Raw genomic sequence first — 26,425 nt, forward strand, 5'->3', positions numbered from 1 at the left:
ATTATATATTATACATATATGTGTGTGTGTATAGCAAATTTGTAATTACAGGACTAGCCTGTCAGTAAATACCATATCTAATAAATATTAATCATATTGAGCTTGCTGATACTGCCTAAGAATCTAACACCTCTTCCGAGTTTGCCAAATTGAAATACTAGTTAAAACAGATTGTATTGTGATAGAAATTAATATTTTCTATAGTGCTGTAACGAGCTGATACATAAAAATTCTCTTACCTCAAAGAATTTTAGTTAGAGAAATATCCCAAAAAGTCAAATGGTTTATCTTAAATTCCACAGCCCAACTTGAAGGCCTTAAAAGCCCAAGAACTCACTACAGATACTATGCATGAGGTCTTATTTTAGGACCGACCATTGGAACTATGTTTAAATGCCATGCGGTTTGCTTACAGGGGGATTAACATTTGCTATCGCTTTTTTATGCGCATCCAACAATAGCCAACAAACTAGTACAGATGGCAGTCTAAGGCTCATACTTCATTAAGAAAAGGGAGTCTGTAATGCTGGCAGTTGTTACTAGGAAAGTCAAGTTAAAACCAACAAAGTTGGAATGGGTGTTTGTTGTGGGGGAAAAACGGAAATGTGGCTTGGCCAAGACACTAGTTTCAAGCAGTAAAAACCGCCAGCCAATCAAAACTATTTTGCTGTAACCATTTCCAAAAAAAGGATGCTCTGGGTCATGTTCAGCAAAAAGTTGTTTGGATACATACTTAAAACTAGTTACACTATATGGTAACTTTCATCACATAATACTCACCGGGATTCTATTTCGTGACCTAAAGGCAGCAACTTTCTTGAGATCATCATCTGTTGCATTATATGGCACTACTAAGAGCGATGGATATGTGTCACACAGTCCGTAATGTTCATTAATGAAAGTTACTCGCCACCGTTCATTAGGCAGTCCCTAAAATGTAACACAAAGGTTTTCAATGTATTTTTGGCCTTTCAAATAATAATTCTGCTCTTGAATTTTACATGACATTATGGCCACATGGTGGCAACAACCTACCAATTTAACTTAACTACAGTACTGTTTCAAAACAATAGAAGAAAAAAAGATTACAAGACCACACTAAACTGCTCATTGCTGAGGGATTCATAAACAACTGCATAGCTATCCCCCATACACTCTCACATACACAATTCTATGCTTACAACAAGTTTCAAAACAATGCTTAAAACTAGTAGATGTATTTCTTTAACTGTGGGATTGAGGAAAGAAAATTGCCTTCTCTCCTCCCTCTCAAGGCTCTGCCTTTCCATTTTGCCTGCTGAAAAGAGACTATGGTCCTGAGAAGACAGCGGGAGGAAGTATCATCTCAAGCTTTCTTCTCTGTAGCCCAATACTACCTTCAGATTAAAAAAAAAAAAGAAAATTCAAGGTAGCTTTCTTATTGAAACAAGAACTTTTAATTGTAATCTGCTCAGTAAGGCATTTCACAAACAGCACCCAGGAAATTGAGAAATACTGATAAGCCCTCCACACATACCCCCACACAGTGGGGTTTATGTGGGTGTTAGTATTTTACTCTTTTTGGATCTTCGGCCTCTAAACCTTGAACCAAAAAACTATGGAGGGGAAAAAAAAAATCTAAGGAAGTTCTTATTGTTTGCTATTTATTTTTTTTTTATATGTCATATTGAAAGCAAAAATAAATTGTCTAAAAGACATTGTAAAAATTAAATTTATCATCCTCTTTCATTGACATTTTTCCAAAAACCACCTGAACAGCAAGGTAGAATACTGACAGACACATAAATAACTTCTGTAAAGCCATGCCATTTCTAAAATAACCTGCTTTTTTTTTTTCTTCACTTCAGGAAGAAGTAGACCAAACCAAAGACCAAATCAAATCTATATTTAGGACACTGTAGTTACATATTTGGCACATTCTCCCTGCCCCCTGCTCACTTAACAGTGGCACACTGTAAGAGGTATCAATAACTTCCTTCAAAGAGCAAAGACTACCTTCCTGTGACAGTCTATTTTTTTTTTTAAAGTTCCAGTGTTGTATTTTTCTTTATTTTTTTTTCAAGTTGTATTTCCATCTCCTCCCATTCTCATCTCCCCCCATAAAAAAGCTGATAAGAGAAATGTACAAACAATAATTCCTCTATGAAAGTTGTCAGATATGAAAGCACCAGGCAACTGCAATTTTAATAACTCACTTGTCTCCTGTATTCGGACATTGGAGTGTACACCGTCCATCCATTTTCAGAAAACTTTTCTTCATTTACAAATGCGAAAAAAAGCTGTAGGATGTAAAAGAAGCTTATTACACCAAACTCTGACTGAAAGCAGCAAATATGAGGGCTCATCATCAGTTATACCCTAATGCTCACCACAAAATAGGACTGATTTTTCCATGCCAGCCCCATTGTCTCCATTTAAATCTGATATTTATAAGACTGTAAAGCAAAGAGCAAGAAGTAACAAACAGTACAGGTCTGCTAATGAAATAATGAGAATGTGACAACAGTTAAAACAAGAAGTGACAAAATAATAAAAATTACAAAGCTTAAACTGTTGGATTTTTTTACTGTCAGGAGGTTGAAATGTTTTAAAATAGTTTATATCAGTTTATTTCCCGTATTTCACATCCTCACCAAGTAAACTACCATCTTCTCAACAAAATTTCTCCAAGAGGTACAGCTGTGATTACTACATAAAATATTAGACACTAAATTTAAAGTGTAAAAAGGTTTTAATTGCTATGCATTGCCATTAGGAAGCAGCCTTCTTTCTGCACCCCCTCCCCAATTAATCCTTACTAACAGAAATCCAGTTTACTGTAAAACTCCATGAAAATTAAAAAGTTGCCATTGAAAATGAAGCGAAATAAGTTGTTAGCAGGTTACACCATCTACTTTTATCTTGCTTTGTTGCTCACTCTCAAGACTCATTTATACAACACAGGATCCTCACCCAGGATTCTGACAGCTTCCTCATACCTTTTAGCTTCCTCCTCCTTTCAACCAATTCCAAGTGGGCTGTATTACCTAACTCACCCCTTTTTTCCTTGGTTTGTTTCTACAGGTTATGATGAAAGCAAAAGTAATGTTTATTTTAAGAATCTCCTTCACTGAGAAAATTGATTTTGGTGGCTTACGAATTCTTCAGATGCCAACTGGAGCATGAAACTAAGTTGTTTCAAAAAAAAGAAAATGGAGAAGAGAATGTGTTGTCCTGAGCTAACTGAGCAACAGCAGCCAGAGCAGAAAGCATTCAAGAGCCCACCATAGCTCCTTTGTAACAAAAAAGCTGAAAGCCTCCTAGCTGTTCAAAGACATTAAAAGAATAAATTGAATGCTAAATTGAACATCCCAAATCGGCATCATTTTCACATAAGCAGAAATGCAGAAAACCTAGCAAGCAAAAAAAAAAAAAAAAAAAAAATCGTGGTTCTAAGGTGCCATGATTACATCTACAGAGGTAAGGCAATTCTTCGTAAGCGCACCGTAGGCCCAGACAGTGGATTCTTTAGCTCTTACGAAGGCAGACCCTAATGGCTCAAGGCAATTCTGTTGAGCCTAATATGAAACAATGATTTAAACAGTAAACAGCTCTAATCATAATACAAAACTGAATCCCTCCAAAAGGAGGAGTTTTTCCTCATATATTTCAAAAAGATGTTACTGCTCACAAAAGATACTTCACCCCACTAGTTTTAGAAACTGGAATTTTAAATTAAATCAGTATTTCAGAGCAAGTACATTCATTGGCAAGTTTGGAAGTGCATTGTTTACTTCTACAAGTTGGGTTTTCTGAATGTCTTCACCATTTTTAAAGGTATGCCTTCGGCTTAAGTAAATGATACGGATTCTTTTGACTAAGTAAACTGCTATCAAGTAGGATGGAGGGAGAGATGAAGAAAGGAAAAGGAAAGAGGTAGACATCAACTATATCAGAAAAAACCCATTCCATTAGAAGTAGATGCAAGTATCACAAGTTAAGCAGAAAAACTGGAAAGGGTTGGTTGTTTTAATTGCAAACTAGGAATACAGCAAAACAGGAATCTCACTGTCTAAAGCCATAGACGCAGCTGATTTGCTGAACTACTAATAAATAGCTACACACAAGAACCATCCCCTCCTCCCCAAAGGAATTCGCTGTATCCTGAAGAGCAACTATGCTAAGAATTCACCAAGGAACCAGAGACAAAGGAGAATCTTATAATAGGAGGAAACAGAACCACTGGAATCCTAACAGATCACTTAAAAGATGTCTCAGAGGCAGGAATATGTTACTTAAGTTGCTACTTAACTGCAAGTTTCCTGGTGAGAACTTAAAAATTACCCAGCTTAAGCCCTGGTAAGCAAAATACATGAGTTTATTACAGTGCACTGTGATAGCTGTTGTGTAGAAGATTTTACTGATACAGAAGGTGCTGCTCCAAACTAGAAAAAAAGAAATAGCAGCTATGCTGCTCATGTCACCCACAAAAAAATCCACAAGAAATCAGATGGAAAAGTGTATTTTGTTGTCACCTTTTAAAAAACAGGGTTAAATTTACTCTGCATGAGGAGGGGATGGACAGAATCCTTTCTGAAAGAACAGTGTCCTACTATGGACAGAATGTTTCATTTAAAATGCTTAGCTACAGCAGCTTTACCACATCTGCTACAAAAGCTTTCAGTCACACAACCCACAACTACTAAAGTTGACAATTAAGCCTCATGAGTTCCATTGACATTCAAGGTAGTGCAACTTCTTCCTATATTGCTCAAGGAAAAAAATTATTAGTAGCATGGATCAACCAGCAAAAATCTGAAGCCTAACAAATAACAGAACACTACAATGAATGCAAAGGTGTATGGAGCAAAGTTTGGACTTAGATTTTTCTATGAGCAATTCAGAGGAAACTCTTGAAGTATACTCCAACAAAAACAGTATTTAAAAATGAACAGTATCTAAAAACCTGAAGACTAAAAATTATTTTCCTTCTGCAAGAGTTGACTAAATTATAACAAAAATTTACACACACATCTATATGTACACATTGTGCACAGACTGCGCAGTTAATCTGGTTACTACTGAAAATCATACTCATTGTACAGAAGAGATTAAAGATCTGAATCCCGCCCCCACCACCCCCAACAGCCTTTCACTTAAGTCTTGATGTTTCAAGTCCTGAAATATTCTGTGAAGATGGCCTGAACTTTAGTCCAGGCTAAATGCTACTCTGAAATATAGCAACATCCCCACCCTACCTTAGGCTGTCTCACAACAAAATACACAAAGCAATGTGTAAAGCAGTTTCAAAGAGTAAAAATGCTTCCTTTTCCACTCTGACAATCATAGCATGGTTCCATTCAACAATATACAGTTTAAAGTAATTTCTCAACCTAAAATTTTCATACATTCACATCCACTTAAGCAGCTCATTAGATGAAAGTAAAATTTGTATCCTTCTACGTATTCCAACATGACACAGCACAAAAGTCAGAATAGGAGAACATGCATTTAAAACTCTGCATACATTTGCACTCATCACATATAGTTCCATTTAATTTCAAACTACAGTTTAATTTCAGTGTAACAAGCAACCCACATTTATAACTACTTTAGTATTAAGAAACATATACTTAAGCAAACATAAGATATATATGCTTGGATACAATTGTATTTTCTTACTTGTGTCAGTACAAGCCATATTTAGCACACATTTATACATTACTTTTATTTATTAGAAACGTGATAACGAGCAATGTGAATTTCTCTCGAATAGCATTTTTTGTTGAATTGAACCTTTTATTATTCTGATGCACCAAATTGACAAACCCCATTACAGTGAACAAATCAATGTGAACAGATACATATTTAGATCCCAGAAGGGTTTGCTATAGTTCAGGTAAGCTTCACATCTGCACTAACGACCCACATATTTCCACTTCTGTCCTAAATAACCCAAGCTTCCAGATTAAAGACAGTATGTTTGTATGTCCTGATTAACTTAACATTGCTGAAGCTGTCACATCACAGTGAACATAATCTGAATGCAATTCTACAGTGCAGCAGGCAAACGGGGCAGAAAGAAATTACGGGAAGAAGAAATTATTCTATTCGCAGTATATTCTGCATAGGTTCTCATATCACTTGACATAAGATTTGAGATGTGTTATCTTAGTAAAAATACATGGCTTAGCTTTCTGTGGATACAGGCTCCTTCATACTAGTGCCCCTCACATACACACGCCTCTTGTGTCAGGATGAAAACAGGGAAGTCACTTCACTGCCCACAGGTGTTTAGTATGGACCAGCTGGGTGTGTATTTATATCCTTCAGAGCGCAGAGGGCAGAGGAAGGTCAGAGAAGCAAACTACATGACCAGCTGTAGGAATCGCCTGACTCCACAAAGCAGAAAAGCCCTGGCAACCTCTCTCGGTGCATCATTATGCACACAGGCAAGCCTTTCAAATATCAGAGTATAATAAAAAGTTGGCCAGTTCCACTCTGTGCCTTCTTCACACATCTTTCCTTCCCTCCACATCTATGGCACATCCCTGCTAAACCCTTCTTCTCCCCAGACAACACTTTAGGTATTCTGAGCCTCCACCCTAACATCCACTCATTTCTTTCTTCCCTCCACACACAAAATTCCATTCCCTTCTCTCATCGTTAATCCTGCGTCTCCAACAAAAAGCACTTCTCCACAGCTCCTATTGCACCCAGCCCATTTTCCCAGGAATTAAATCAACTGCAGCTTCATTGGATGTGTCTAAATTAGACAAAAATGGTTGGAAATTTAAAAAAATAAGACCTACACACATGAGGCATTCAGGTTCAGAACAATACTGCAGTAAAACAAGCATGGTTTGGGTTTGGTTTTTTTTTTTAGATCAACAGGCTTCTTAAAATCATGAACATATAATCACAAAGCATAACTGTGGTTTGTACAGTTTACAACTCTAGATTAGTTTGGTTGGATACTAAATACCAGCAACAGTACAAGTTTCAGGGAGACTACCTGCTCAATAAATCAATGTTTCAAGCAGCAAGCCTGAGCTGGCCTCCCTCCCTCCTCTCAGCACTGAGACCAGCCAGCTGAAACCCACTTGAATAAAGCATAGATTTACCTTAAGTTATACTGATTACTGTTTTTATCTCACATCTTGGGTTCAAAGCAGGATAGTTTGCAATCACTTCCAATGTACTGACCATATCTGTTCTAAGTGGGATGAAGATTAGTGCTACATGTCTGATGGAAGCCCATCAATTCCTATTAGTCTATCAACTAATTAAAAATCAGTTTCAAATTATTTTCAGCTGCCACAGGAAACAGAAAGAAGAAAGCATTGAAGAGGTAAGAAATAAAAAGTATAGTAAATCACCACTCAGAAAACTTATGGGGTACAAGGCTTGTGACTTATCAATACCTGTAGTTGGTAAAAACAAGTAAGACTTATAATACATCAGTTAAGATTTTTGCAAAAGCAAATTAAAGTCTCTTTCCATAGAATGGTGGTAGGGATTTCATTGCAGACCCATAGCCTAAAAGCAGAAGGCTACTACTTCACTTTAAAAAAGGCTTTCAAATCTTGTAACATTTTTGGTAAGCTACTTTTTATGCTTCACTGTGCAAATAATTCTGTTTACTTCCTTGCAGGTGCTAACCCATAATTTCAACACAGTCTCTTCTTTCAGTCTTCCTACAGACTGTTTGCCCCTTCAGCATTCAATTTATCATTACCATTTTGCACACAAAAATAATATGCGATACACTGGTTGCTCACAACACAATGTAGTTCTGCGAGATAAAGGAGAGAGCAGCTGCAATAACACAGTTTGGCAAGCAGTCTATTTACAAATAGTTATATATTTACTCTATTTATGGAATCATAGTACATAAATACATGTTCTACTTGCACATGAGCATATAACGTATATACAATTGATTAAATATTTGACCAATCTTTATGCATTACAAAAGAAGAAAGAGCAAAACTAGAACCAGAAGGTGTTACACACATGCTAAGAAAGTCAATTGTTTTTTCTAACTTACTGGTTTATATATTTTCTTTTCATATATTATAAATCACTAAGCTTTTACTCAGTGAAAAGGCTGTCAGTTTCTCAGTGCATTTAAAAATGAAGCTATCATTATCCTTGCGTTTAATATGCCATTACTACAACTCAGCCAGTTACGTCTTACCTGTTCATCTAAAAACTCAGATCAGACCTTGCAGTATTTACACAATTAACTTCTGATCATTTGCGAATATGGTAACCGTATACCATTATTGCACTGAGACCGACATAAGTCATTCAGAATAAAGGCTCAAGTCAAGATGTTTTCTGCAATATCAAGTGCTCCATCAGATAGGCACCTACGCCAGGCCTCACTGCCATCTAAAATCATCTTTGCAGATCCAGTAGCAAAACCATCATGATCTGACACTCAGATATTTTAAATTACCAGGATAACTAGCTACATCGGGAGTAGAAGAGGTCAGAGTCGGACACCATAACTACCAGTGTCTCTCATCAAAACTGGTATTCCCACAGAGCCATCATGGTTAGATATAAATATGTATCATGCAGGTATTATGGTGGCGAATAATATAAAAATGATGATGTGTAGTTTCAAGATAAGATCAGGAAGTGGAGCAGCTGCTATGCAGAAACCAAACTACAGAGACTAAATATATCTCATCTTTTGTGAGATACTACAAACATTTAATTGGGGGGGGGGGGTGGTTTTGGGGGGATTTTTTTGAACTTTTTTAAAAACACTTTCAGTAATGATTTTCTTTCAGTTAGCACAAGTTTGCAAATGAAACAGAGGATTCTGGAGAGCAGCTGTTTGTTCCACATCAACTAAGCTGTCAGTCTGATGAGCTATCAGATTTTACGTTATGTTACTGATTCAAGGAGATCTGAACCTCACCTACGCTCAAACTGGAGAGACAAGAATTAGCTTCTGGAAGTAAGCACATAGGACAATGTTGAGACACTGATGAAAAGCTGCAAACAGACCTGTGATCTATTATAGGCTCTCAAACACTGCTGTTGGGATGGTAATGGAGAAAAATCCTGAAAACAGTAAGTACACTCCGCTCAGAAATAAAGTTTTGGGTTGCATTTACCATCCATTTGTCTGAGAATGGTATAGCATGAAGAAAATGGAAGCAAGGCATCTCAAGTTCTTGTTTAGGATCAGCTCTAAGAATAAGGTTCCACTACAGATAAAAATTAGTCAGATAAAAATCTGATATAAAATACAGACATAAAAATCAGGACAGTAAAGGTTTAGACCTTTATTGTCCTAATGATGCCTTCTTTCCACTGCAGAGCTGCACAAGCATCAGTGCTGCTGAACCAGCTGAAGATCAAGGATGCAGTTCCACAAGGTGGTCTGGGCAAAATTACCAGTTTAACACTTCTAAAAATAAGGCATATCCCTCTCTTTTCTCTCCGGCCTGCTCCCTGTTCCACTCGCATGCCCTCTCTTGCACTGGTTCTGGCGCATACTGATTCCAAAGCAGGTCTCAAATTATGAAAAGTGGCACAAGACTAACTCATTAAACAGAATATTTTGTGCTGGATACATGAGCTCCATTGCCTTACTCAGTGATTATACAACTGTCAGTTTGGTATGACAGGAATAACAAAGGTAGAGAGGAGACCAGAGAAAAGCAAGAGCTCAGCACGTGAGTAGCAGAGGGCGCACCATCTTCACCCCGCTGTCATGTGAAGCCACAGCATGCTCGTTGTAACAGAACTCCCTGATCGAGCTGGCTGCATGGTCAGGGTGTTAGCGTACGTTCAAAGGAGAAGGCAGGCATGCACAGCCCAGACATGCTGTCAGATTCGGCCAGTGAAACCTTGTTCTAAACCAGCCACCAAAATAGGCAGTCCCATCGTACCTCTTCATTCACTTCCACCCATAGATGCCCCAACCCCATCCTCACACTGGGCTAACAAGATTGAGGAAATGACTCAGGATAAAGCTTTTATTTTTCTTCCTCCTTGTTTTGCTTTAGTCCCTTTCAGTTCCCTATCTGGTTCGTCATGCAGCCTCACACTCATGCAAGGAAAACCAAGGCAGGAATGAAGAACCAGGCAGAAACACCCACCTTTGGCAGGATCAATTTAAACTGCTTGCTGAAGTATGGTGAAAGCACAACAAAAGTATCACACGCCTGCTTGCACATTTTAAAGTTAAGGGCTCATCCACATTGTGACATTAGAAAATAAGGACAGGTGCAACTGCATGATATAACATAGGCTCACTCTACTCTAAAGTAATCGTAATTTCTAATGGTTACACCCTGCTCCAGACATCGCTAAGAGATACAAAGTATGGCCATTCTCCATATTGTCGCTATCTTCCCAAGTTTTGTGCTTTACTGAATCTGAAGGCAAAATTACCTCTGCCGTGACTGAGCCTTTTGTTATTGAGCTTAACTTTTATTGGCAAGTGACATTCAAAATGGGCCAGGCCATATAATGATGAGTTTTACTAGGTTCAACAGGTACAACAAATGAAGCAAGAAGTGTACTACTCCACACATTACTCACTACCATCACTAGACAGGAACACCAGGTCTTTTTGGATGACAAAACCTAATACAAGTCCACTTCTCATCACCACGTTATTCAAGCCCTGTAGTTGGATTGGACACCATAAGAAACAAATCCCACAAGGGACTCTCTTAAGTCAGTTACAACTTAATTTGTCCACATTCACTACATGCAAATCCACACAGGTCCTCAATGTAAGGAAAAAAAAAAAGTCTTCACTACGAGAATGATTAAATACCGCATGAGATTGCCCAGAGACACAATGGAATCTACCTAGCAGGAAATATTCAAAACTAGGCTTGACTGTGCCCTTGATAACCTAATCTAAGGCCCTACTTGCAACAGAAGCCTGGACCAGATGAAGTTGTCGTGGTTTAGCCCCAGCCAGCAACTCAGCCCCACGCAGCCACTCGCTCACTCCCCCTGCCCTGATGGGATGGGGGGGGAGAATCGGAGGAGTAAGAGTGAGAAACACTCCTGGGTTGAGAGAAGAACAGTTTAATAATTGAAAAAAAGTAAAATAGTAATGATAATAGTAACAATAAAATAATAATAATACTACTACTATACAAAGCAAGTGATGCACAATGCAATTGCTCACCACCCGCCAACCGATACCCAGACAGTCCCCGAGCAGTGATCACTCCCCCCGGCCAACCCCCCCCAGTTTCTATACTGAGCATGACGCCATATGGTATGGAATAGCCCTTTGGGCAGTTTGGATCGACTGTTCTGGCTGCGCCCCCTCCCAGTTTCTCGTGCACCTGGCAGAGCATGGGAAGCTGAAAAGTCCTTGCCTAGCATAAGCAGTACTTAGCAACAACTAAAAACATCAGTGTGTTATCAACATTCTTCTCCTACTAAATCCAAACCACAGCACTATGCCTGCTACTAGGAAGAAAATTAACTCTATCCCAGCTGAAACCAGGACAGATGTCCAGAAGCCCCTTTTGACCTAAACTTCTCTATAATTTGGTATTTCTACCTATAGCTTTCTCTCTCTTTTCCATCATCCTGTTGAAGTCCATATATCCTGTTCTGCATTCATTCTCTATTGTAAGATGCATAAAATGCCAGCAATAGAATTAGAGATATAGTCACTTCTACAACAGTTTTCTTTGCAAGTACAACTCCTCACACCTACCCAAATGTAGAAATCTCAATCTCATTTCTAAGACCAACTCGTCAACACTACAAAACATTCTAAGCAAAAGCATTTATTTTTCCTTATGCTTTCATTCCACAGACTGTTTGTATACAGAATGCAAAATTTCTGGAAGTTGTAAAGAATTAAATGTTATAGAGTATAGCCCATTAATATGTATCTTTGGAGAAGGAAATAACCTTCTTACTGCAGCCTCATATACTCAACAATTCTCTGACCAAAGTTCTTAAAAATACATAGCAGAACCCTCCAACATTTTGTGAAGAAAGCTCTTATACAGTTAACCTAAATGAAAGCACCCCAATAAAATGTAAACTGAATTTTGTGAAAGACAAAATAAAGCATTTACTAAAGAGATGTCAAAATGATCCACCAAGCACAATACACAAATTTCGGCAAAAAAAATGGAAGATAATGGTTACTTAACATCATTGTCGCTCAACTCCTTTCATAAGATGCTTTTTTCACCCAAAATAAATCTGTGTAAATTTGTTACTGTATTAGCTGCCTGCTATATTTTTCATCAGTTTCACCAATAAAACAAGCATTGTCTTACCATGTCTTCTTTTCCTGAAGCAAAACTCCTGGTGATTCACATTTATCATTGCCTTGGAGACTGCTCAATAGTTTTAACATTTTCAAGAAATCAAGTAAAGCATGTACTACTGTATTTCCTAATTAGGGAGGACAACTTGCAGTCTCTAAGCAATGAAATCTGTATGGATCAGAGGTGCTCAGTAGTTTACCTGAAGTATAGCATACAGCATCCGTAATTTTACAAATATATAGGTGTAAGTGTTGTAAATGTACAAAATAAAAACATTAATTCTCTTTAGTTTATGCTGACACCAGATTCTGTGGTTATTCTTTTTAAGCAGCCATGATGCCCATTAGTAGGTCAAACAGTTAAAGTTAATTGGCAAGAACTCTGCATTAAGACAACTCAATAGTATAAATGATCTAACTTACCAAGTTATGTGACTGAGGAAAAGCATATTTTGTGAGGACTTCAAATATATCTCTTCTACTGTGCCCTTCTTGTTTTAATGCAAACCGTAAATTTCTCATATCCTAAAACAAAGGCATTATCTTTTAAGTGAACCAAAGCAGCAAGATACTTTTATCTGATGTACAAAATGCTGTATTACACACTAAACATGATTTAGAATCTGCTTGTAACACAACTCAAACCATTGTGAATGTTCAGTTTTATTTCTTATCCCATAAAACGGAATAGAGCATAAGAATTCTACAAATAAAGCAGTACCACATTCTGCGTGGTGCAAACACTGCTTTGGCATAAAGCCATCAGAAATGACTGTATCTGATTCACTAAAAAGTCTCGTGGGCTACTGAATGTTTGCAGGATGGGAGTTACTCTTATGTTTTCAAAATGAAAATTTGTCAATAATCTGTCTAGACTGCATTGTCCCTAGCTATTTTCTCATCACTAACGTCAAAAATAAGCAATCTGTGCATTAACTACTAAGAATCAAATGTGTATACATACTCTATTATGAGTCAAAGGATCCTGAATTATCCACTGGGAACTCCCCTATGACCATATTTTTTCATGGCAACATAATTTTTTTGTGAGACTAAAGAAAATAGAGATAGCTGTTACATAAGCTCTTCACTGCCTTTACAGCTTACAAAACCCCTGTTGGAGGTGTTTTTCAAAGATTTTATGAGTATAAAAAAATCACTTTTAGAATAAATGAAACAACAGCAATGCAGGAATAATGCCCTAAAACAAGACTACTGTGCAAAACCTCTTGTGAATTAGTGATTTGGAAAGGAATACCAATCCCTCCCCTTGCATGCAGAGAGGACAGTTAAATAGCATTTATGCAAAAAGGTATTTCCCTGTCCAGTTCCAAGAAGCTCTTTTTAAATTCAGCTGTGAGGAACATGTGTTTTTTCATTCCTATAAATAGGTAAGCAGTGAGAAAAGGAACCTCTAGATTTCATTTCCTATTGAAGTATTGGAAAGTCTTACTTTACAGGTTATATCTAATCCATAAGAGTTCTCTCCTCTGCTTGAAGCTCCTCCCATTTTTTCAATCCTTGAAATTACACCCAAAGGGACATTCAATACCACAACTGGATCCTGCAAAGAAAGTTTGAGTGAGGAAAAGATTAATCTAAAAAGACGACTCAAGTAAAACGTTCTTTTGCATTCTAGAATAGAAAGCAGACGTGAAATACATACGGGAAGCAAAAGTATGTTTCTGCATTTGATTGAGTCTCCCCTCCCAACATGTTACGAAGTCTGTACAGTCACTCTACAGCCTTGAACATCATCCAATTTAACATGCAACAAAAATACTTCATGCCTAATACAGTAAGCAAGGAAAAAAGGTGGCAACACCCTAAAAGATGCCTTCTGCTACATACTTCTGATTGCCTCTGCTTGCTGAGGCTGCTTTATTGATATACAGAATAAAGTAGAACAAAATGAAAAAGAGATTACTACACTAGAGTTAGCTGCCACCAGAAAGACCTCAGTTCAAGAGTCCCAAAACCTTATTTAAAAAAAAAAACACCAACATCTTAAGAAACAGATAACAAGTGCATTTTACTCTCTTTCATGTTGCTGCTTATCGAACACACTAATACTCCCCCCACACACATGAGGTTCTGTTGATCAAAGTGTTTATCTTTTCCAACAGCAAGGACAATCAAAATCTTTGTTTACTGATAGCCATTTTGAGAACTATTGCACATCATTAGTTGCTGCCTTTGATCTATCATAAAATAAGTGTAAAGGGAGCAGCTATCAAAAAAGCTCCAGCAGACAAAAGGTAAAGGTATCAGTTCAGTGTAAGTGATTAAACTGCAATTTAATCAAAATTAAATTTGGCAAAAATCACACTTTTACAGCACATTTGACTTTAAAGAACTTCCATTTTTACACGGATCTCTCAGTGGCACAAAGGCAATTACTATTTAGTCACTGCACAATTAAGATATGGTTATTGCAAACATTACAGACCATTTCAAGTAAAAAGCCTCCTATGCAATTCCACAAGCATATGCGTGCCAAAACTAAAACAAATGAACTGGTCACAAAATAAATCAAAGGCAGTGGAGGTGAAGGGAAGGGGGTTTAAAGCCAGCTCATCCCATGGAAGTAACTGTGGCATATTACTCACATTTTCCACACTTCTTAGGTACAGACGGTAGTTTGTGATGTACACTCTTCCTTTAACGGGGCCATTAAAAGGACACATATAAATAACATCCTTGTCTGTAAGAAATGCAGCATTTCTTAAAGATTGCGAAAAGAAAAGATCAGAGCTAAGGACAGCATCAGTTAAGTAGCAGTAAAATAAAGACAGCTTCACTCATAGGAGCCACTCTGAGATGAATTAATTTAAGAAGTAATAAATCTGAACTTTGTCCACTTGAATTATTAAGAAAATGTGAAAGTTTCATATACTAAAACTCGCCCAAATTAAATCAGCAGATTTCAGTAGCCTTCCCTAGTTATATTTGTGTTCATCTCTTTCTTGGCACTTCGCGGGAGAGGGCAGGACATAGAACAGCAAGCAGATTTAAGTCCTCTGTGTGATTACTGAAACAGCCTATTCACTATCCCAGAACAAATACGTTCTTCTGTTGATACTATTACATCTTTCAGTGCTTTGTAACCAACTCGGCATTGAAGTACGTAGTTCAAGTTGTAAAGTGTTTAGGGAACTCACCATCCTGAAGAGAAATATTACATTTCAATTTGAGGCAATCAAATACAGCAGGGCCATCAGCAGTGTTTCAGCAAGGACAGTAACAAAATGAGTACTAACATACTACTCAAAAAAGAAAAATTTAACTGAAGCAATGCTGTTAAAGACTTAAGTGAACCACTACAAACCACCTACTTCTCCCTGTCCACTCATTTCTTTAGCCTAATCTATTTATCTGCCTTCCACAAGCACCTTCCTTCCAGCGTGCTGCCCCAAATCACAGACAATTTTCATAAGGTTCATATCAAACATTCATCTTATTCCCAACACCCTCTCCCTCATGCCTTCCCTACAACTTTCCTCATTAAAAACATAACTACTTCCTCTGAATCACCACTTTGGTTTTACCTAAGCCAATCTTCTTTACAAACCCACCTAACAAATCCTTGGGCAGGGCGGAAGGAGAAGCTTCACAAATAAAAGACAGACCATTTTCAGTTGCATTCCGATACCTCAACACAAACCTCCGTGAGTGGAAGGCTCCATTCCAGGAAGAGCCTCCATCAAGTAAGAAACCACTGTACACCACACATTAATCTTCCTTATGCTACAACATTACTGTATGTAAAGGCTAACAAGTGCACAGTAGCTACATGCATGCCATGTTGCGTCAAGGAAGCGTAAGATCGTACTTAGGGTAGTCACAGTTTGGGCTAAGGTTCCACATTATTGTACAAGGTATCAATACATAGTGGGTGGCACGCAGAATTCTCTTGACTTCGGAAAGCTTGGAGGGGCTCTCATCACTAGACACGTGCTACTTAGTCTGTAGATACAATTATGACACATCTTGACTTGCAATTTCTTTGTATTGGAGGACCTGCCATGTGCGGAAACTAAGATTTTAAAAACCTAAAAAGTTATTTGTGATAAATTATAAAAAGTCCCTATTGCAATTAAAAAATTTATAACATTTTAGCATGACTTACTCCCGCCCCCAGCCCAAACCAGTCCAAGTTATGAAACAACCCAGTAAGATACATGTATATGCCAGATTCCTCAACATTCACTGCATTAGGCAGCTCTATAGCTTTATACCTGTAACTCTAGTCTCTCCTGGCAGACGAGGTATTTCTTCATTTTGTTCCCAGTTCGTTCCATCTTTCAGAGTCTAAAGAAAGTACAACAGCACATTGCATTTTATTTACAGTTCCTTCAAGTTCTAGATTTAAAAAAAAAAATCTTAAAGGTAATTTCTGCATGGGAAAGAACAGGTTTTTCCATGGTAGAAATGGACAGACTGAAGCAAAACAGGAACTCACATCACCATCCTAAACTGTAATTATTAAACATTTAAAGGTTGAACAGATCTGAAACATAAGCATGTTTTAGTATTTCTCCTTCTAAAAGAATAGCTAACTATATTTGCGTTAAATTGGACTTAAATTTCCATACTGTAAGTTCTCTGAAAGTTTTGGGCATTTAATTTTCCAAGTATGCTGGGCTTGGAAGAACAAATCAACCAAAATCACTCAAGCAACATACTCACAACTATTAAACACAATCTACTCATTTGTGACTTTTCCACATTGAGCGGTTTTTAAGAACGATTAATAGAAAATAATCTTTGCTTTTGAAGAAATGTTTAAAAAGCTAAATAAAACCTTAGTTTATGTTTTCTTGCACACAAGGTTACATTTTCTTCAGCCAAGCATCATCAAAAAGGAGAGGGGAATACCATTTAGATTGCTTTAATGTATTTCCCACTATAGATGAACATTTTAAAACTGAGCCAGCCAAACATTACTAGGTATAACTTATCAATTGCAGTACAGAATCTTTCTACAGCATCAAAGTGCCAAAAATTTTCAAGAATGCCACAGAATATTTCAATGTAGAAAGCAAGGATAAGAGTAAGTATATTAGAACTGATTTTAAGGAGGCTCTCAAAACTTCTGATACAGAGAATATTTCGTCCTTCTACTCTGAAAGACATTTAAACGAACTCAGTTAACTGCATTAGAATTTTAGCAATAAAAATAAGTATACACATTCAAGAAAAAAAGTAATTCAAATACTTATTTTTCTACCCAAATATGGAAGACAAGGATCTCTGGGACCTCTGACATAAAAAAACCCATGAAAAAAGTTACACTCACCCTTTTAATTGAGGAACTCTCCAAGGAGTTTGAATTATATTTAGGTGTTGATGATGAGGCCATACTGGGTATCTGGTGAGAAAGCACAAATTGGAGACTTAAACTTCCTCCTGGACTACATACTATTTACAGGAGAGGTTTTAGACTTTGGAGGTCCACAGGTAGACATCAAGAGCTTCCAAGAATGTTTTGCACGTTACTGTTAATTTCAAAAATTACACAACACCTTGTAATTGAAGGTCACTATTTAAATGCATCCAAATCTAACAAGAAATTCATTACTAGCTCTGGGATTGGTTCTTATTATAAGGAATTTTCTGACTCAAGCTGTATTTTGGAATTCAGTTGTTTGAATACTATTATTAGTTCAGTCAACAGATATTAGAGTGTTTGTTTTAAGCAACAGGACACACATACTATGAAATGCAATCTACTTGGAGCATTTGTATTAAGACTTTTCATTTAGGAAGACAGGAACAAACTAGAAAATTATTGCATAGCTCTTGAAATCACAAGCATATTAATACACCCAAGTGTTTCAAGTTAAAAAAAAAAGGGAGAGAAGGAAAAAGCAGGAGTTCCACAGTACTTCTACATTTAAAAACAATCCCCCATTTCCTAAATTGAAACTTCAGTTAGCACACCAGAAGGGGGAGTGTCCAGCCTTCTGGTCTGAATAGCTTTGATACGGTCAAAGGAAAAAGATTTATTTTTTTTCCCAAATGTTATTGATTAAAGACAGAATCGCATGATACAGGATTCATCATCTTAATCATTCCTGGCGTTGCACAAGGGATCGCTACAACCAACATCGGGAAAACACTCATGCTTGAAGTCACTCCAAAGAGTAACTTCGTACCAAATTATACTTCCCTTTCACTAGTCACACACCCTTCATCAAGCCGATATGACACCGCACAGCAATCCTGAAGCATTTTTGTTTGTTTGTTTGTTTGGGGGGTGGTGGGGGGGGTGGTGTGGAGTGATTACAGGCCACACAATCTTTGTTTCTATTCCATAAATGAAACATGGAAGCCTTAAATAAGCACTTTCCCTCCCCTCTCAACAGTGGAAAAAGTTTGCCCAGATCTCTCTGCACCGTGACACATCAGCCCACGCTCCCGCGTAACAGTGGGCTCACAGTGACGCTGCAACAGCCCTCACAAGCGATAGCAACACGTTAAACTGCAAGATTCAAAATGCTTTGAAGTTACTATAACAATACAGGAATGTGTCTGGGCAGGAAGAAGGTAGAAAACCACGACCTGAAGTTCTACAGGTTTGTTACCTCCTCACAGTGCCCAAGTCTTCCATGTCTCAAAGAAAACATAGGAAACCTGACACTGTGTTTAAAACTGTAATATTCAGTGATATAGCTTATCAGTATAAAAATCACACTCCCCAACAAAAAAAAAAAAAAAAAGAAAGAAGAACCTGCATTAAGTTGAAATATGAAGAAATATGCCTTTGAATGCCGCAGAGCCTGAGTGACCCTGTCACACGGAGGTATTACTTCCTTTCTAGGTCGCCGGCAGTCTCAGCTTTCTCCAAACACTGAAACAGAGGGGTCCTGAACTAATTTTAGTGCAACACCAATAATTTAAATGAAAAGCTATTAGCAATCAACATTAAATCATTGTTCTTTCAAACTACCCTCCACAGAAAAACTACTGCAACACTGGAGACTAATGTTTTGACCACAAAATTGAGAAGATATTTTCAGTTTTTCCTTCCTTGCAATATCTTACATACTACAAAACTTAAGATAGATTTATCTTTTTCTATATTACTATGTTAACTTGTGAATATCCAATATTTGTTCAGATTACTTTCCTTAATTTACAGAAGCTTAAGTTTTCTAATAACCAGATATTTAAAGGTAAAAGGTATATTTACTCAGAAGCTTGTTTTAAAATGTTTTCCATATGAAGTGGTTTTTGTTCATATGTTATGTGAGAAATACCAGGTGAGACAGAGACAAAGGCACAGCAGCCCCAGTTTTTCCATGTCAACATAGAAAGTGGTTTTAACTAGAGCTCACATAAATTTAAATTAAGCCTGCACCAACCATGAGAGACAAGTGAGCATAAACAAGCCCTAGAAAAGCGACTTTTAGAAGATGTGGCAACCCTGAGGAGATCTGCACTGCAAAATGGAAATTTTGACTGCAGCAGGTACAGGCACATCCAAGCCAGCTGTTGATCTTGCAACCGTAGCTGCACGGCCAGCGAAGCCACAGAAAGACAAATTTCAGCAGAGGTCACACGAGCCCACCCTGCATCCCGGACACTCACCTCGGTGCCAACCCACCGCCTCAGCTCGCAAGAAGAAAAGCTCGTCTGGATGTTCCTGATGCCTTTCAATACTACCTCCAATCGTAGCATACTTCTGCTGCTCACACAGGGAACAGGATGAAGTGTTTTAAAAGCCTTCTGCTTCCTCCTTTGCTTCTACATTATTTCCTCCCTTACTGCACATTCACTAAGTTTTGGCTGAACTGTAGCCTTACACGAGGCGAGTTATGATTCTATAATAATAATAATCACCTGACTCCAGAACACTGACTCTAACTTTTCCAAACTTCAGTGTAAATTAAAAGGAATACGCAGAGATGCTTTCGGATTCTCAGAAAAATTTCTCTTTGTAGAACCTGGCAATACAGCGGGACAGAGCTCGCCTCCCCCCCACGCTGCCACCTCACTAGGCCACTTCAAACAAACAAGATGTCTGCGCAGCGCTTGCAGCAGACCTCTGCGTGCGTGTTTCTGTGTATCTAAGTTTACTTCATGTAAAATTCCCCCACTCTCCATGAGACTCATTTCTTTAAACACACTTTACAGTGAGAATGAATCCACTCACTGACTTCAACTTCTATAGAATACTTCATTATAGAATTACAACCAACTACTCTGTTTCATTTCCAACACTTTCATGATGCAAATTAGACTTATTCAGAGCTAATTAAGTTGAATAAATATGTATTAAAGGTAAGGTGTTATCTGTCAGATTTTTTTTTTAAATCCATCAAACATTTTCACTACAATTAATGCAAGTTATTTCATCAGTATGTAAGTGGAAGATCTCTTTTCATGCTGCCTATATTTTGCTTTGAAATCCAATCACACTTTAAAAACCCAAATTCTAATAAGCATATTTATAACCACCCACATTTTCCTGATTTCTGGGAGTAAACTACGGTCAAGGAATTAAACTTTACATTATAGAACAGCCATTAGACAGCATTTAGAACAGTGTCCGCTTTTGGACCTCAGTACAGGACAGGCATCGATAAACGGCAGCGAGTTCAGCAGAGGGCCACCAAGAGGACCCGGACCTGGAGCGCCTGCCCCGTAACGAGAGGCTGAGGTAGCTGGGAATCGTCCAGCCTGAAGGAGACAGCTCCAGCGGGACCTCACAGCTGCCCACCAGTACCTTTGAGGTGGTCACTGAGAAGAGAGCGCCAGGGTCCTCAAAGTGGTGAGCGTTGAGAGGACAAGACACAACAGAAACCAAAACAAACTAGATTCCAGCTTGATTTAGGGGAAAAAAAAAAAAAATATCCCTAGTTTTGCACCGTAAGGGCAGTCAGGCAGTGAAAACAGGGGCCAGGGAGGTTGCAGTCTCCATCCTCAGAGGTTTTTAAGACCCAGCTGAATAAAGCTTTGAGCAACTGGGTCTGATCCTGCTTTGAGGAAGGAGTTGAACTAGAGACCTCCTGAAGTCCCTTCCAACCTGAATTCTCTATGCTTCTGTGATCTTCAGGCAACAGACAAGATTAAGTTCTGATTTAAAAGTACCCATCAAAACAAGGACACACCCTAGAAGCGTACTCCTCTATATCAAAAGAGCAAACAAGTTTTCAAAAACATTTAAAATGAACGTGAAATATTTCCTTTTATAATATTATTTCTTTTTCTGTCAAATTGTAGAAGCAGCTTCTGGCAACTTCCCAAAGTAATATTGCCATGAACAATTCAAAAACATACTCCATCATAGTCTTAAAATAGCTACAACTTTCTCATTATCACGGAGCAGCAGTAGTCCTTCCACACAGGGAAAAATCTGGCAAGTATTTTTCCACTGCAAACACATTTTATTCCCCAGTATCACCCATATGTACTTCTATACTTGCACAAAAATTGAAAACCATACAAACCTTATGCTTGTCAGCGGCTGAACAGAAGTATGATTACTCTCCAAATTTAAAACAAATCAGACAACTTTGTTTATGATACTCTGCCATTACAAACAGATGAACATTCTTCCCTGAATCTAGAATAGCAAGGAGACAAAGCAATTTTACTGGATTTAACTTAAACTAATAAACAAAGCTTTGTTAAAGTTACCAGAACTTAATATAGTAACAGTACCAAGAAATGTAGGCTCCAATGATCTTACAGTAACAATTAAACTACTTAGGATCTGTATTTTCATTAAAGATTATATTTATACTTGTGCTTCCTAGGATTCATGGGAATGGAGGCACAACAACATTTGAAAGGGTAGGCACTGAAGGCCAGATTTTAAGAAGTCAATCCAAGGGTCTGATCTGCTCTTTATGAATAAATGCTGACAGACATAAGCATATGCCCACACAGAAAATGTAAATAAACTTTAAAACATGTAAATAAGCTTTTGAGGGTTATGAAAACTGAAAGGACCAGCTGCTCTTTCCTTAAGGTTCTTCACTGCCAACAGGTTAGAGAATGTGTGCAGTGCAGCTTGGAAAGACCACCAAGACTCTTACAAAGCCACGTTTAGATTGACAACAGGTGAAACTAGTTCTCATTGTTTATGATCCAGGAACAAATTAAAGCGCATTTGACATTTTGCTCGTCCTTTTAAGGCTTCATCTTCATACCAGAATCACACCAAGAAATTCGTAACTATTGTATAACTGAGCCATGCTTGTGTCAACCTAAAATCTTTACATGTATAAAGAACTAGTCTGTGCCCAAAAACACCATAATCTGCATCTGCCACAGGATTACTACTACAAACATCTGAGATCAAGTAAACTGCATCACGTAAATTGTTAGCACCACTTTCCAGATATTTAATATTTTTGACCCTCCGTCACTGGATTAAAACTTTGGAAAAAAACACTTTCAAATTGGTACCTATATCAATCATTTGGAGCAACAACAATTTTGACAATACTTAATGTAAAATGAAATTTTTAACTTTGTATAGTCTATAATGTTCAATACGTTAATCTGGAAAGACTGAGGAAATTAAACTGCTAAATTACCATACACAGAAGACATTTACAGAATATACTGTGTAAGAGGTAAAAATTATGAAAAAAACATTAGTGACATATTATTATAGCTGAAACAGGGTTGGGTGGGTTTTTTTGCGTACATATATATACATAGAAAAACCATAAGGGCAATTGGATAAGCATGACAATTATTTGCTTTTACCAGAATCGCATTTATCAATATGGTAAAAATGAACAACAAAAAGCTTGACTGAACATTTTCTACAAGCATTCCAATTTCTGTCACACATCAACAACCATGACACAGGATCATGCCAAAGTTCTCATAATCCTGCTCCAGATAATGATTTGTGCAAGAATAACAACAGTCTGTGTATCTCCAAAAAAATATAGTTACAAAATTTACTAAGCCACTTCATTTGCTGTCATAGTAATTCAGAAAACAATTAGAGCACTTCTAAAAAGAGTTAGTTACAATTGGACAATTCTGACACTTTAAAGTGATCAGTGCACTGTGTTAATCATTTAAGATCTGCAAGGCATCTGCCAGTCTAGATAAAAATGAAGTTATTTTCATAGTTAGACCTGATACCAAGTAAGGAATTATTTCAAAGAGAAGAAAAATAGTATTTTAATAATAAACAATTTTTCACTGTGTCTGAGAGGTAATTTAAGTTAGTGCAGGTATATAGAAAAAGCTGCTTGCACCCTCATTTAAACAGAAGATGCAAAAAATGTAAAACAGGTTTATAATGACGAGGTATGCTGGTGTTACACAAAGATTGTAGAGTTTTATTTGGTACAGTAACAACCTACAGAGCCAGTATGAATATACTGCCTTGTGTTTCCCATAATAAAATTAAAAGCGTAAAATACAAAGTCCTAAAAAACAAAACCACATCTGTCAGCACCACAACTGCACAGAAGAGATAACACATAATACACAGGTTTTCAGAAATAACATATAGAATAGAGCAGAACTCTAGGAATTTCTAAGACAGTAGCAAAATTAAGCTAAGACAACCATGAAGGAAGAAAAAAAAGTATTTCACTCTAAGTATTAAGCAGAAAGGAACATAAATCCTTTTTAAAAAAAAAAAAAAAAAAGGAAAAGCAACAGTCCTGAAGGGTCAAGCCAACAACAGCATCTAAGTTATCATACCAGAGAGTCACTGAAATAAGCACCAGCATCTTTAACATCAGTAAATGAGCATTTAATCTAATGAAGTCAAGAGTAGTCGTTCGTCTCATTAAAGGTTAATAAAATTTTAGAATTAAAGATATACAGGGATACAAAACAAGTCACAAGAAACATCTACAACAGTGACGGCAGTTTTCCAGACATCAGCTGTCCATAACCAAATAGCACCAATCAACCAAAAAGAAACACAGTGAGACTAAAGTGCCACAACCAACCAATCAAGCCCATAGAAATAAATACATCTCTCTCACACTCATTTAACCAGTTATATTTTAGCACAAAGGAACTGTACTCAATAACGGAAATACAAATAAGGTAGCAGTAGTCTCCAAAGCTTAACTAAGCTACAAAAAGTAAGTTGCATAAAGCAGAAAATTCCAGTTTCAAACAGATAAAGTTTTAAAAAAAACATTTAAAAAACCCACAGAAAATCCACACTACAGAAATACTAGCTTATATTTATTTCCAAAGGAAATAAAAAAAAAAAAAACATAAATACTTCCTGTAACAGTGAAAGACACCAATGCAGAGGGATGCTAGAAGCAAAACTCTATTTTTTTAAAAACAATCATAGAATAGGTTGGGTTGGAAGAGACCTTTAGAGATCACCTAGTCAACCCCCCCTGCAGTGAGCAGGGACAGCTTGAACCAGATCAGGGTGCTCAGAGCCCCGTCCAACCTGACCTGGGATGTTTCCAGGGATGGGGCATCTACCAACCTCTCTCGGCAACCTGTTCCGGTGTTCCACCACCCTCACTGTAAAAAATTTCTTCCTTATATCCAGTCTAAATTTACCCTCTTTTAGTTTAAAGCCATTACCCCTTGTCCTGTCACAACAGGCCTTGCTAAAAAGCTTGTCCCCATCCTTCCTATAGGCCCCCTTTAAGTGCTGAAAGGCCGCAGTAAGGTCTCCCCAGCCTTCTCTTCTCCAGGCTGAACAACCCCAACTCCCTCAGCCTGGCCTCCTAGGAGAGGGGCTCCAGCCCTCGGATCATTAATCACAATGATGTCTCTCGTGTTCTCTGACCTGATACATTTAGACTACTTAACTGAAAAACAGATTTAACATTTAAAAGCCATACAGTACTGACATCAAAAACACACCTAGAGCAATGCCATTTCAGGCAGCATAGTTACATACATTTACCTGTGGCCAGTAGCAATTACCTGTCACTTGTTATGCAACTGATGGCAAACAGAAAGAAGGCAAAATTGACTTACCTGTGAGATGTAAGTATCATTTAAACAGGAAAAGGAATTTTATTAAACCACTTAAGAAAGCACTTAACGATTTCTTACCATCAGAGTTCAAGGGCAAATCATACCTATGATGTACACCAGCAAACCACCTTTGCATATCAAGTCATAAGCTTCTACCTGCACTTATTCCAGAGTGGATCTTTGGAGTCAACATGGATTGCTAGATCACAGAATCTCCTATTATCTTCTTTACCATCACAGTTACAGGGTGTAAAATCCTTCCAAGTGTAACCGAGTAATGGAGTCTGCAGCCGTTACCTTTCCTCACATGGATCCTCATGATTCCACTGATCTGAGACTGGATTATGCCACTAGTAGATCTTCTCTCTTAATGTCTAAATCATATTCCCCATTTGCATGTACTTACTAAATCTAAATTTTCCAGGGAAGCCGTATGAGCTTTCAAGTCTCTTTGAAAGCTTTCTCAATCCAAGCCATAATTAGAACACAAAAAGCATGCCAGCAGTACAAGCCTCATTGGGATACTGTGCATGTAGAATGCACACCAGTTATTTGCCCTTCTGCACTGAAGTTTCTAAGTCAGTTAATCAAATTGATCAGTAATGCATTATAAAAAAAGTTCCGTATCCTGAAAAAAAAAGTATCACTTACAAAAAACCTTGCAACCTGGAGCTACCTGTTTGCTAAATGCCAATTCTCCACCAGACTTCTTGCCTTTAAGAAAAATGCACTCCAGAATCCCTCACATTGAGAATTCTGTGCTAGACTGCAAACAGCAAGCTGTAGCACTCAACACAGACTACTGAATTTGTTCGTGAAGAATCAGAAACGCTCCCTCTCCCAGAAAAACCATTCTCTTGTTCCCTAATGTGCCCTGTATCTGAAAGGGCAAGTCACTGTCCCCAAAGGACTCAGTATGAACAAGTGCAGATGGACAAAAGTTTGCAACAGTCAAGTGACTGCTAATTCAGCAAACAAATCAGAAGTGCGCCAGTTGCCTGTCCACTCTTATTTTATAGGCTCGCCATCCCAGATAGTTTTGAAGATATTAGAAAGAAGACCTTGCACTAACAAAAAAATAACATCCTGACAATGAAGCTCTACAAATGGCAGCAAATAGCAACAACTTGGCAGAACGTCTGGCAAATATTTTCTCAGTGCACCAGATCCTACGCATTTCTGCATATAGGTTTCTTTAAAAAAAAAAAAAAAAAAAAT

The 26,425-nt window shown here is 37.6% G+C and overlaps 1 protein-coding gene across 6 annotated transcripts in view; it reads right to left on the reverse strand.

Moving 5' to 3' along the window:
* MTM1 (myotubularin 1) overlaps positions 1-26,425 on the reverse strand; it is a 47,204-nt gene that overhangs the window by 16,735 nt on the left and 4,044 nt on the right. For 4 of the 6 annotated variants that reach the window (XM_075720538.1, XM_075720537.1, XM_075720535.1 and 1 more), the window contains exons 3-9: positions 17,562-17,633; positions 16,501-16,573; positions 14,872-14,966; positions 13,716-13,826; positions 12,686-12,787; positions 2,196-2,279; positions 781-930 (exon numbers count right to left, since the gene is read on the reverse strand). In XM_075720538.1, the coding sequence (XP_075576653.1) occupies positions 781-930; positions 2,196-2,279; positions 12,686-12,787; positions 13,716-13,826; positions 14,872-14,966; positions 16,501-16,573; positions 17,562-17,624 (678 nt within the window). In that variant the 5' untranslated portion in view covers positions 17,625-17,633. Of the gene's footprint in view, positions 1-780; positions 931-2,195; positions 2,280-12,685; positions 12,788-13,715; positions 13,827-14,871; positions 14,967-16,500; positions 16,574-17,561; positions 17,634-26,425 lie in introns of those variants that run through there. The other 2 variants (XM_075720539.1, XM_075720540.1) reach the window with 2 other exon arrangements.

Source organism: Pelecanus crispus, chromosome 13 (assembly GCF_030463565.1).
Source record: "Pelecanus crispus isolate bPelCri1 chromosome 13, bPelCri1.pri, whole genome shotgun sequence".
Taxonomy (NCBI): Eukaryota; Metazoa; Chordata; class Aves; order Pelecaniformes; family Pelecanidae; genus Pelecanus; species Pelecanus crispus.